The following is a 13,096-nucleotide window of genomic DNA, read 5'->3' as shown; positions in this document are numbered from 1 at the left end:
TTATTTTCGTAAAAGTGAAGTTTTTAGCACTGGCTGGAAACAGAGAAGTGTGGACAAGCAGAGCAGAAGTTTCCCTTGTTGCCTCTGCCAATCACATTTGGCCTTCTCATGCTATCAGCACCCTCGCGCAATAGGTACTGCAGGGAGCATCCTCCCAGGCCAGGACAGGAAGCCAAGTGTCTACTACAAACTAAGTGAGAATTACCACGAGAAACTCCAGCCATATGGTATGAACTGGATTTGAACCCCTGCTCTTAGAACTGCTACATCATTGTTTACTCTTCCATCACCATAACTGTCATTTAAGTCACTTTCAAGTATTTGTTCCATTATCACATGGACGTGTCAGGACACAGACTGCAGCGCGGCCAAACACAGCCATTAAAAACAGAGATTTCAGGAAAGAGAAGGAAAAAAAATGCATTTTTGTTGCTTTTTTTCTCTTAGGGAAGGAATCTGTTGGAATCTGTTGGAATTTAGCAGCCACGGAAGAGCAACAGCTTTGTCTCTGCCACACTGAAGCACTTCACAACCACGTCTTGACTCAAAGCAGAGCTGCACACACAAGGTCAGCACTGCACTTCACTTTAACCAGTGGATAGCTATAGTACCCTACTCAATATACAGCTCAAGGTCTGAGGGGTTTCCCCATGCACTAAAATACCCAAATTTTCTCAAAGACTTCAGAAATGACTAATAAATCAGGAGGTGAGACATTCAAGGACCAGAACCAGCCTGTCCCTGCTCACAGGAACTGAGTACCAGGATCTGCAGGGAGGGAAAGAGAAGCAGAATCCTCCCCCTCCATCTCACGGAGCCAGAGCTTGAAATGAAACAGGAGCTCTCTCCGGACACCATGAAGAAACAAACTGGGAATCAGAAGAAGGGGTTTTCATCATCAGAGTAATGAAAACTGCTCGTCAGAGGAAAGGGGACAACACACAATAGCTAACTTGAGGTTTTATAAACCTCATTAAGCTTAAAGGTTATCTGATAGTGTCACACACGTGCTGCAGTCCCAGTTGCTTACCAGTACAACCATGAGGTCTCAAAGGGTGAGCACTACCGAATGCCAGCGCAGGTCCCTTGAAGCTGCGTAGAAGCCTCTTCAAACTTAAGGCAGTCCTGAATGATTCTGTGCTTTGAAAAGGAAAAAGGAGACAAGGATCTGCAGTTCTATGCCAATGCTAGCACCTGAGGAAGGTATTCCTAGCAGTTCAGTTGCGGACTATCTAAAACCACCATATTTTTGCAGCTAGCTTATTCACAAAGCAAAGAACTGCCCCTGTTTCAAGGTGCAGCCATTATGATGGGTTCTTCCTCATCAAAAACCCACCCTGGTGACCAGGGCAGAGAACAGGAGAAAAAGCAAAGCCAAAAAGCTGAGAGGCAGCCCTAGCCCATGGAGCGGAGGTATGAAGTGTCACTACTAGAAACCAACTTCAAATAAACTCTCAACCTGTAATAGAGCTTTGCTAAAACCCTTATAGTCCAGGCAAACACATTTCATTCACAAGAGCTGAGATATTATATATTGATCAGCAAAGCTTCAAGGGGAATCATCTGAATCCCTGCCCACTAGCGATCACTGCACTTTTAGCACTCCAAGAGAGCCAATTATTACTCATGAGTTCATGTTTTCTTCACCTTCCTATTGAAGAGATTATTTAAGACCTCAAATCACTTAACTGGATTGTTTTGTCCTGTTATGAGTCATCTACAAATTCCAAGGCACCATTAGATTCTCCTTCAGGAGCTGCAACCAACTCCCCAGATTGCCTCAGCTATAAAACCGTGAGGAAACGGGGTTATAAAAACTCCACACGGCCTAGGAACCAATCCCCCAGGTGTCCTCTAGAATTCATGTGAAAGTGAAGAGCTCTCACCCCGCAACGTACACTTATTATTCCTAACCCCCCCTACACTGCACTCAAATCACAAACCCTTTTCTTGTGAACCCAAAGAACAAACCAGAAAGTTTAACTTGTATGAAAGAGGGAGGGAGAGGGAAGCAAGCAGCAGCATTTAACTCTGCAATTGGTATTATTTGTTAACTCTTGATTTCTGGTTTGCACCAGCAGAACTTCTTTAAGCATTAAGTGCATTTAACTTTCTTCAAAGTTAACTATTTGCAGGTTTGGGGCTTGCAGGCAAAGAATCAGTAAGAACACACGTGGAAGAGCTTGAATAAAGAAAGGCATAACAATAAATAATACCATTTAATACCCAGGCTGTCACTTGTGCTTAAAAACACTTTGCTATTTCTGGTGAACAAAGGTTTAGTGTTTAAAACTTAACAGTCACAACTGAGTAGCAAGTAAAAACAGGATACAGCACAACTACAGACTTAAAATAGTGACTATTCTTCGGAGTTGTGCTCTATCACCGGGCAGAGAGCCAAGCTAAGCTCCAATATGAACCAAACCTGATTTGCACTGCTTTGAAAAACAAACCAGATCTCGTGTCAGCTCTGCAAATGCCACCCTGCTTCCCTGGAAGGGTTTCCAAAAAGAGAAAGGCCTGGATGTGGCTGATAATTCAATATAACACACCGGAGAGGACTCAGCACTTGAAGCTCAGTGATTATTTGCTATCTGAAAGGCAAAAAATTCTTTTTGCTATGTTTAAATCTAGCACAACACTCTCAAAATCTCTTTATTGTCACGATCGTTATTAGCTAACAGTATACTTTTAAAGAACATACTCATTCTGAGCAGCCCAACATATCTTTATGTCCACTCTACAAAAAAAAGTTCAACCATCCCAATTCCTCCTATTGAAATGCCTCTGAAAAGATGAAATAAAAGCAGAGATGCCCTCATTAAGTACGATAAAAATAGCTTTTATGCTCCATTTTTGTATTTTTAGCTAAAGAATGGAAATTCAGTTATGTAACCCCACAAGTTTGGGAAATAAGGAGCCGAGTGGGGCACGTCTGCACCCTTTGGGGTACAGCAGCACCCAGCTCTGCCCTGACAGCACCCACCAGCACAGCAGCATCACTTCAAAGCCTGGTGCTACAGAACAGGTGAATTACCTGCTGCTGCGGCACACGTTGGTTCACACCAGTGAAAACCACTCCACTGACCTTCAGTCTCTGATACCAAGGTACCACTTCAGCAGTCCCCAGAACCACCGTGGCCTCCACAGCCCTCCAACCATTCCTCCCGCTGCAGCTCATCCTTAAACCCTCCTGTTACAGCTCAAGAAACTGTTTGCAGCTCTTAAAATGAGGCATCAGACAATTCTCTGGGTATGAAAAATATCTGCCATTAGAGTCCAACTTCTTCGAATGCAAAATGCTGCTACAAGGTGATTGTTTTACTGCACAGGAGACAAATCTAATTACAAAGAGAAGGTCAATAAGACGTGAATCTGAGCAGGCTGGTGGAAACCTCTGCAATATTGGAGACAGAACTTCTGCTCTTCCCTCACTAGTGGAGCAATGCCACTGAGGAGGAAGAGATGAACAGGGGCTTGTGGAATTGTAATTAAAAGACTGCAACAAGAACAATCTTCACCCATTGCATGTACAGGCGGATCAAGGAGAAACCCAGTTACACCACTCCAACAATTAGTGGCTGCTGAACAGATGCCATGAATAGGATCTACATCAAGACTTTGTAAGGAGAAGAAAGGTGAGAAGCCAGTGCATGAAACAATCACTGTATGAAACAATCACTGTCTTTTCCTTCCAAAACTGAGGGTTTTTTTCCTTAATCCAGTTTTTGGATGTCAAAACACCACCTAAGGACTCTGGAGCTACAGAAATCTGCTGCACAGCTTCACATCACTACCAGATGCTGCTTCTACGACAGGTCTGAAGAGGCATCAGTGTACAGAAAGAAAGGTCAAAAAACAACTGATATGCTTTCTGACTTCAGAACTATCAGCATGTGCCTGAAAATACTTATCTTTTGGAAAACCAGCTCAGATTCCCTTCTCTTTGAGACCTCAATTGTGCAGTAATTGCTGGGTATCAAAATTAATTGAAAACTCATCTAACAGAACTGCAGTCTGCCATTTACACATCTTACTACTACGCAGTGATCAGTAACCATGCTAAAAACCACAAGTGAGCAGCCCAACAGAGATATCACAGAGGATATTTTTCCCAGTAGTCAAGAAAAATGATAGACCAAGCAGGCAGAGGAGTAAAATCCACCTTGAGCAAACCTGCCTGTACAACACAAACTCTTAGACAAGGATCATGAAGTGCTGTAGAATCATTACTGAAGCCTAACGCCAGAACGCATCAGTTCATTCTCCTCTACTTCATTATTTAAGACCCATTTTCTGTGGGTGTGTGTTGTTGTTGTTGGTTTATTACAAATGCTTGTTCTGCTTCAAGGGGAAGCATTTCCAGTTCCCAAGAAATAATCTGCAAAACAAGACTCTTCTCAACACTCTGTTACAACTTTGTAATTTATAAAGTACCAATGAGCTCATTCGAAACACCCCTGGTTGACAAACACGCGCTTTGCAACACTCAGCTGGCTCCAAAAACGCCACTGGAGATGCTGACAGGGATCTTCCTCCTGAACATCACTTCCACAGCACTGAACACACCACACAAAACAGCTACAACAAATCCAAGCCACATGCTCAATACTAATTCCTATGCACTATCACATACACCAACCATAGCCGATGAGTTAACAGACCCCCAAGGCTGGCTAGCCCCCAGAACTCTGGGAACACACTTTTTTACCAAAATGCCAGCAATTCAGACCACAAGGAGATAGGGAAGCAGCACTGAGGTCACTGGCACAATGTGAACACTGCTGCAAGCTTATGGTCACAAAAAATCTACCACATTTTGACAGTTTCCTTCTTTTCACCAACTTACCCCAATCCTGTCAGCTACCATATACCCTCGATGCCACAGCAATAGCTACTGCACACATCTACAAGAACACTGGGGTAAAATTCCAGCCATCATAACCAGAATTAGTATTTTAAAAAAGAAAAGCCTTTTTTTCTGTTTGTTTTTTTAAGATCCAGTACGACATTTGCTGAATGGTGCCCTGAAGTCTACTTGAGCTTCAGATCCCGCATTAGGTACAAAAGTATTGATGCCAGCATGGAACATACCATTAGAGACGGATCGATGTTGTCAGGGAGAGTGACAAAGCTGCTGTAACACAGCCCAAGAAAACACTCCTTTGCAATTAGAGAGAGGTAATAGAAATCAGAGACAGATATTCAGCCTTTAAGACATTCTGTTTAAATCCCTATTGATCATCTCTGAGATGATGTCTACTTTTTGCCAAATTAGGATTTTATTACCACTACAGTGGAAGTGTCTAGAAACAATAATTTCTCACAGAACAACTTATGCATCTAGTCAGAGCAGGAAACTGCCTTGGCTAAAGCTCACCTCAAAAAACCCCAAGCCCACCAGTTTGATTTTGCATGGTCAACTCCTGATGCAACTCACTGTGCTGGAACTCACACCAGCGCAGTGCTGGGCAACCACAGGAGTCAAAGCTTCCACGAGCTTAAACAGGCCCGATGCTGCTGCCTCAGCTTGATCCTGGTAAGGTTCAGTAAATGCTTTGTAACTAAAATCACCAGCACCCATAAATTGATTATAAAATCCAAACCAAACGGTTAGTGCCAGAAGGAGAGGTCTGATGAACAGCAGATTAAAATGCACGCTGGTTCCTCATCAGCAGAGGTAATCCAAGATGTACACAAAACAGAAATGCAGTTTACATGCTAAAAAATAATTCAAGGAGTCATCTGATTGAGAAACAGAGCTACAGTTAAAAACTGGTTTTCAACACCAGCCCTTACACAACCACGTTAAGGGCTTCGGGGTTTCCCCCCTCCTTTTTTTTTGCGCTGTGTCAAACAGCTCTTTTCCGCTGCATTTAACAGTTGCTGAAGAAGGTCTGTGCCTTGGCCACATTGCTACTAAAATCATTTTTCAGTACAACATCTTCTTGAAAACTGCTTAAAGGAACAACTCCTGTTGCAGCGCTCTGCGGCCTGATGCTTTACTCAGGCAGAGAACACTCACTCACCTCTGCCCTGCTGCTGCCAGCACATAATTCAGATTAACACAGCATCAACTCCTGCTCACTGATGCTTTTGCCGTGTCTGTAACTTCCACTGCAGGTTTGCAGCTCCTGCATCGGCAACTCTAACCCAAAGTCATCATCAGAATTACACACTTCCATTTGTAAATACAAGACCAAGAAAATCACTATCCAGACCTACAAGTTTCCAGGATCTTAACTACAGGCCAAGCACAGCTATTCAAAGAATGGCTTTGCAGGGAAACCCCCACATCCCCCTCGAAGAGTTGGAGGAGCTGACTGTACATAACCTTATTATTCTCTTACTAAATGAGTAGCTCCTATAAATGCAAATTACTGCGAATGCTCTCCACCACTGAAGCCAAAGAAAACCGAAATGCAGCACACTGGTTCCATACATTCACCCCGCAGCGGTTGTACAATCGTAGTTTCTCGTGCCTACAGATCCTCCCCAGCTTTGCTGCAGCATAAACACAGGCAGACTTGGCCACTGCACAGAAAAAGAGACTTTGGGAGCTGAAGCAAGCAGCTTAACGCAGCGTAATGATGGAATAACCATTTTAAAAGCCACGGTCTCCTTTAAAACAGCACAACAAACCCTGCCTGGGGTCACCAGGAGAAAGCTCACACTGGGGCCGGAGCGTGAGCTCCCCAGCAGGGCACATCAGGAGCCGCTCGCTGTTTACCTTGGACAGCTCAGAGCAGCTCAGGGCAGCGCAGGGTTGCACAAGAACAGAGATTCTTTGTGCCCCTGCGGGGACCTCACCTCTGCACCTCACTCCCCCGACTTACAATGATTCTTTCAAAGAACTCACCACACTGCAGCATTCTGTCGCTCAGCCTGTGTCTGAGGATGTCCACAGCTGGTGGCACAGCTGCTGCGACGTGGGGAGCACATCTGGCCACATAGAACCCTACACACTTGGTTCTGTGTCCTGCTCCAGCAGGGAAATGAGAGGGAGATCACAGAGGAAGCCTAAGCCACCTCTTTCTTGTAAGTGTGCAAATTCAGGGTCCAAACCCTGGATCCAGGAGAGTAACAAAGAAGAAAAACACCGTCTAGAGCTTGAAAAATCAACACTGCTGTTTTGAGGGAACCTCATGATACCATTACCTTGAACTAAACTACTTGCAGCTGAAGGCATTCATCTCCGTGCTTGGAGGCCTCAGTCCTGATTGTGATGCATTTCTTTAATATCTTTCAGACATTCCAAATACTATTATGTAGTCAGGAATTTCTTTTCTATCAAATTATTTAATAAAAACATGCTGAAGACATTAGGAAACATTGCGACACTGCGCCATCATCATTAGTGCTTCTCAGTTTTAAACCCACAGATTAGCATTCCTGCTTTAACTAAGCTTTTAAATGCTGGTTTGCATACTGTCTACAGCAAACCATGTACAAAGACATTCTGATCTCCTCCACAGCCAGTAGGAGCAAGTACATGAGTGACTGTCTCATGTGAAAGTACAATCCAGCTACAGGGATGTGTGTGCCTGTGGACATGTTTTATACACAAACTATGGGGTTTTTACATGATTTTTATTTCATTCCCCTTCAGTCAAATGGCCACCTATGGATAGCTACACCATTACAATACATCCTGCTTGAAGAAATTAAACTCAACCAGGAGCTTTGGGTTCAAAATATTCAGGTTGAAAATAAAGCCACCAAGCCACAGTCTCCCTGTGGTTTTGACCAGCACAGGCACACGCAGCTTTTGGTAACACCTACAAATGCACAAGCAAACCCTTTCACAGCACTAGCACACAGGCTGATAAAGCACTGAACTGCATACTTGGGGACACAGAGAATCAGGTTTGTGTCACTAAGGTCATCACTAGAGACTGCTGAGATGTGTTAGCAGCAGCTCACCAAGACACCTTCTGCAAGTGGCCTGCACGCAAAGCCCACTCTGCCTGCAGGAAAAGCCTGTCTGGAGGTGCTGGGATTTTGCTGAATGTTTCCAAACATCACCATTAACCTGGTTTTTCTCCCCCGTTTTCACACCAGTAACATCCACACCAGCACAAGCTCCCCACGTGGGGCTTTTGGGGAGTTAGGGGGTTTCAGGGGGGGGGTCTTTCTTAAAAGTAAGACTGCAAGGTCCGTAAGAGGGAGCTCAAACACAGCTCCGGCTGGAAGCCCTCAGAACTAAGGGGTTTTAACAATGTAGATTACAAAAAAAAACCCAATTGTGGAATCCTGAGAGTATCTTCAGCTGAATGAGAACCACCTTTAAAATGCACGTCACAGCTGCACCCAAATTTTCTTTAATAATCTTATATTCTCCATCATCTGAAGAGCCATACATGGAACAGCTCAGCACTACCTGTGGTATCCTGCATGTTAATGTCTGGTTAATTCTAATTTGCAAGGGCAGCAACAGCCTTGAACAGTGAATCCAACTGGGCTGTGTTACAGCAGAAATGGAGAGCAGGCCCTGGTAAACAGCCTCTCCTTGAGCAACCAGTGCAGTTCTGAAATTCCATGTCTCACATAAAAAAAGCAGCAGAACCAGCAGCAGAATAAAGGAGTCAATGTCACACAGGGAAAAAAAGCCTCCCCCTCTTCTCACCCACTTTGTTACTATGGGACTCGCAGAAATCTCTGGATTATAAACACGAAGGTCCCACTCACAAGACAATTAAGCAGCTCCAGAGCTTCTATCGGCCACCCACCCACCGCCACGACTCTCCCCAAGGTCTGTGTCTGCCAGCAAACCCAACACACGTTCTGCAATGTGCCAGCTCCAACCAGGCCCTGGCTGCTCCCGAGAACAGGGGGAATGCTCCTGAAACCAAAGGGATTCATTTTTCAAAGGAATTTTCTTTTATTCAAGTGAATGGTGAGGGCAATAGAGAAAGGAGGAGTTGACATCATGTTCTAGTTTGTCCTGGGCAAGAAAGAGGCATCAAAACTTCAAAATCTCAGCTGGAGCAACCAGCAGGAATAGGCAGAAGACGACCAGGTCAGAAAGGAACCTCAGAAACAGCACGTGAAACAGCAGTTCCCTGCTCTGCTATGACCAGCCCCAAACACGAAAGCAGCCAGGATGGTAACACTGCAAACACTGCAAAAAGACAATTACTAATAATGAAAAGGCAACCGAAATTCTGGGCTGCTTCCACAAACTGAGTAACGCATCTGCACAGTGACAGCAGCAAAGTGTGTTTTGGCAAATGAAATGAGAGCAAACGGCAAAGTTGTGCTTAACCCCTTTTTGCTTTTATGCTGCATTTTAAACACAGATGAAATCATGGAATTTAGAAGAAAAAGTCTACAAAGAAGACATTTTATTCAGCTATTTGGTCAGTGTTTCCATCACTTCAGTACCCAGAATCCTCAGAAAACTTATTCATCTTGGGTCCTTTCCTCAATACCAGGTTCTTGAAAATAAGATGGGCTTCCATCTGCAAAACCAGGGTCAGGAACCCTCAGATTCAGGAAGAACTGAATCAGGATTCGGACTTATCTTGCGGAAGGTGACTGCAACTGCTAAACCTAAGAGTTAACCTGCAATTGCAGACTCTCCAGAACACTCAGCTCTCAAGTGGCTGCAAAGACCAACCACCAAAAGGCAAAATCCTGGGTACTGAGCTACTCAGGCAGAGATGCAAGAAACCAAGAAGGCTCCATCGACTGCAAACATCCCTAAAGCATCCTGGCTCTTCTCTCAACTAACTCCATCAAGAACTCCACCAGCATCCTCTAAGAGGCATCACCAACAAAGCTTTGGCCTCGCGCCTTCCCAAGCAGGAGCTGTCAGAAGCACTGTGGCCTTTCTTTGATATCTGACCAGCAGCAGCACCAATTCCAAACAAGGATTCCCCCTATCCTGACACGAAGGAATAAGAGGAAACACGTTCCTGTAAATCCAAGGGTATGTTCTCCTGTTCTCGCATTCCTGTGAAGGTTCAGGCACAAACAAGTTCAGAAATTTTCCTTTAAACAGTTAAAAGAAAACCCAAAACGTTGACACAAGCAAGTGAGGCAAAATCCCTGCAGAAAAGCTCTGACATCCCTATGTCTAAACCAGAAGAGGCATCTGATGTTTGGAAAGCACATTTGTTATGCAGGTAATTTCTGCTGATGGGCTTTGCAGAGGCATCACAAGCCAAGGAGGGTTTGGAAGTGCAGCAATTTGCACCTACGACAACTGGAGTGTAACAGGAACAACATTAACGACACCGAGCCCAGCAGCACCCACCCAGGCTCTGCACACCCATGGGTGCTCCACACCAAGGGAACCAGGGCTTTACCTGCCCGCACTGAAGGGATGCTCCGCAGGGCCCTGAGGGAAGCAAGCGCTTCTTAGGTAGGCAGGAGCAAGGCTGGGACCCCCCCCCGCCCCAATCTGGGCCGAAGAACCGGGAGACCCCCTCTGAGATACGGGTGAGGAACCGAGCCCCCCCCTCAGAGCCTGTCTTGAGGAACCGGGGACCCCCGCTCAGAGCCTGACGAAGGAACCGGGACCTCCCTTCGATCCCGGTGAAGGCACCGGAGCCCTCCTCAGCCCCATCCCAGGGCAGAGCTGTCCCCCCCCACACCCCACAGGAACCCCCGCGCAGCCGGGCCCGCTCCGGCGGAGCCATGACGGAGCTGTCCCGACCCTGCCACGGGGCAGAGCCCCCCCTCCGCCGCGAGAACGGGGGACTCCCCCTCCCAATGCGCGCCAGGCCCTGCCCGGCCGCGCCGGCCCGGCGGCAGGTGCCGCTCTCCGGAGGATGCTCCGGGCCGGGGCCCGGTACCCGGGAGGCAGATGGGGGGGGGGGGGGGGGTGTTAACGGGGTACCGGGGGGGGCCCGCCGGGGGCACCGCCCGCCCCCAGCAGGGGGCGCTGCCCGCCGCCCCGCCCGCCGCCGCTGCCCCCGGGCTGAGGGGAGCCGCGGGGGGCGCCGCCCCTCCCCCCCCCCCCCCCTCCGGAGCCGCCGCGGCGGGGGCGCGCGGGCGGGCGGCGGGGCGCGGCGCCATCCTCACCCGGTGCGCGCGGGTCAGGCTGAGGTCCTTCATGACCTCCTCGAAGGCCGCCGTCTCCTCCGCCTGCTTCTGGTTGTGCAGCGCGATCTTCTCGCTGAATTTCCGCGGGTTGTTCGAGGCCGCCATCTTCCCCCGTCCGCATCCCCCTCCCCGCGCCGGAGGGGGGGGGAGGCGGGCGACGCGCATGCGCCGCGCACGGCCCCGCCGGGAGGGAGCGCAACGCGCGTGCGCGAAGGGAGGGGGCGGTGAGGGGGCGCGCGGGCGCATGCGCGGCGCCGGGCGGGAGCGCTGAGGCGATGGCGGCGGCTGTGTCCCGCCGCCGCCCCCACTGGGTCCTGGTGTCCCCCTGAGCCGGGGCTGGAGTCGCTCTGCCATGGGGACAGGCTGAGAGAGCTGGGCTGGAGAAGAGAAGGCTCCTGAAGGGGAGACCTTAGAGCAGCTCCAGTGCCTGAAGGGGCTGCAGGAAACCTGGAGAGGGGCTTGGGACAAGGGCCTGCAGGGACAGACCAGGGGGAATGGCTTGAACCTGCCCGAGGGGAGACTGAGATGAGCTCTTAGGCAGAAGCTCTTCCCTGTGAGGGTGCTGAGGCGCTGGCACAGGGTGCCCAGAGAAGCTGTGGCTGCCCCATCCCTGGCAGTGTTCAAGGCCAGGTTGGACACAGGGGCTTGGAGCAAGCTGCTCTAGTGGAAGGGGTCCCTGCCCGTGGCAGGGTTTGGAGCTGGAGGAGCTTTAAGGTCCCTTCCAATACAGACCGGTCTGTCGTTCTTTGCCAAGGCGAAACAAGGGTGTTCGTGTGTCCCCACTGGGTGCTCAGACACCAAACTCCTCCCAAGGCATGAGGCAAGTTCCAAATCTCTAAAAAGCCAGGTATTCTTCAACCAGCACATCTAAACTCTCAGTTCTACATCTTGTTCTTCTGTCTAAGCTCCCTCAGGTTTGCTGCCTTGGCTTAGAGGGGGTTTTCCCTCTGGATGGAGCAGTGTGTGCAACAGGGAAAGAAAGGGAGGAGAAAACAAGCTATGCATTCATTAGCAAGGCTTTTAGAACGAGCAGCAGTTCCTACGCTGCCTCTTAGAATCATAGAATCCAGCCTGGTTTGGCTTGGAAGGGACCATCCAGTTCCAACCCCTGCCACAGGCAGGGACACTTTCCACTAGAGCAGCTTGCTCCAAGCCTGTGTCCAACCTGGCCTTGAACACTGCCAGGGATGGGGCATTCCTCCTGCAAGATAAGCAGAGCCCATACCCGCACAGCAGGAATCTGGTACTAAGATCCCAAATGAAGTCCTGATTCCTGGAAGAGGTTCAGGAGCCCGGCACCCTCCTGTTTCCCTGCTGCTCAGGTGTGTTGTCCAGCGAAGCAGCAGCTGAGCCTGCGGCTGTGTTCTAAGCTACCAGAACAAACTGGAGCCACGTTCCGGTGCAGGCACGTCCCTGCTGCGAGGGGAGCAGCAGTTCCAGGGAGGACCGCCGGGTTGGAACACAGGCTTAGGCTGCTAAGCCATTGATTCCAGCTGTGCTAACATCAGGTGGGTGCAGAGCGCTGTGATGTGCAGGACGCACGCATTAGGCAGTAATAAATCCTGTTTCCCAACACCCACATGGTGCCCTTTACACTTTCCTTTTTACAAAGCACCACTAAATCAAGTGGACGCTCTGGGTTTTCGTGCATCGCTCTGGCCCTGAGCAGTGCTCACTCCAGTAACCAAACCCTGTCACGGCGAGAGCAAAGAAATGAAGCTCCATGCTCACTTCCATTGCTGATCACTCCGGGGCCTTGGTTCTCTCAGTTTACCAGGCATTTGGAAGTATTTCCTGCCCCCATAAAATAAGAGATTATAATTATCTTGTGCTGCAAGGCTGTTGGAGATGGATGGGTGAGACTCGCTTCAACAGCCAGGATTAGCATTAGCCACAAAGTCACGTCCTACCCTAAATTGTCGTTGCCAACTTGCACTTCCAAGTTTATAATGTGGTATGAGATACCATCGCACAAAGCAGAGCTGGGCCTGAAAGCTCATCCAGGCCCTGGCAGGCTCAACCCTTCCTCTGTCATTCCTGACAGATG

At 48.5% G+C, this 13,096-nt stretch overlaps 2 protein-coding genes and 1 long non-coding RNA gene across 9 annotated transcripts in view; all 3 read right to left on the bottom strand.

Moving 5' to 3' along the window:
* Window positions 1-11,154, bottom strand: part of DDX49 (DEAD-box helicase 49) — a 139,843-nt gene extending 128,689 nt beyond the window's left edge. The window contains exon 1 of the mRNA XM_062626847.1: window positions 11,147-11,154. Coding sequence (XP_062482831.1) covers window positions 11,147-11,154 — 8 coding nt within the window. The remainder of the gene's footprint in view (window positions 1-11,146) is intronic.
* Window positions 1-11,221, bottom strand: part of CRTC1 (CREB regulated transcription coactivator 1) — a 44,120-nt gene extending 32,899 nt beyond the window's left edge. For 2 of the 7 annotated variants that reach the window (XM_062626838.1, XM_062626842.1), the window contains exon 1: window positions 11,029-11,221. In XM_062626838.1, the coding sequence (XP_062482822.1) occupies window positions 11,029-11,214 (186 nt within the window). In that variant the 5' untranslated portion in view covers window positions 11,215-11,221. The remainder of the gene's footprint in view (window positions 1-11,028) is intronic. The other 5 variants (XM_062626840.1, XM_062626841.1, XM_062626844.1 and 2 more) reach the window with 4 other exon arrangements.
* LOC134167799 (uncharacterized) lies at window positions 8,862-10,412 on the bottom strand. Its single transcript, XR_009966292.1, has 2 exons — window positions 10,311-10,412; window positions 8,862-10,198 (listed from the first exon to the last, which is right to left on the bottom strand). It is a non-coding gene; the product is annotated as an uncharacterized LOC134167799 (long non-coding RNA).
* Window positions 11,222-13,096: the final 1,875 nt, after the last annotated feature.

The sequence above is a fragment of the Pezoporus occidentalis genome, unplaced genomic scaffold, assembly GCF_034315485.1.
Source record: "Pezoporus occidentalis ecotype Australia unplaced genomic scaffold, CSIRO_AGI_Poc_V1 ctg299, whole genome shotgun sequence".
NCBI lineage: Eukaryota > Metazoa > Chordata > Aves > Psittaciformes > Psittacidae > Pezoporus > Pezoporus occidentalis.
Note: the sequence above shows the minus strand (reverse complement) of the source record. Positions and strands in the feature narration are given on the sequence as shown.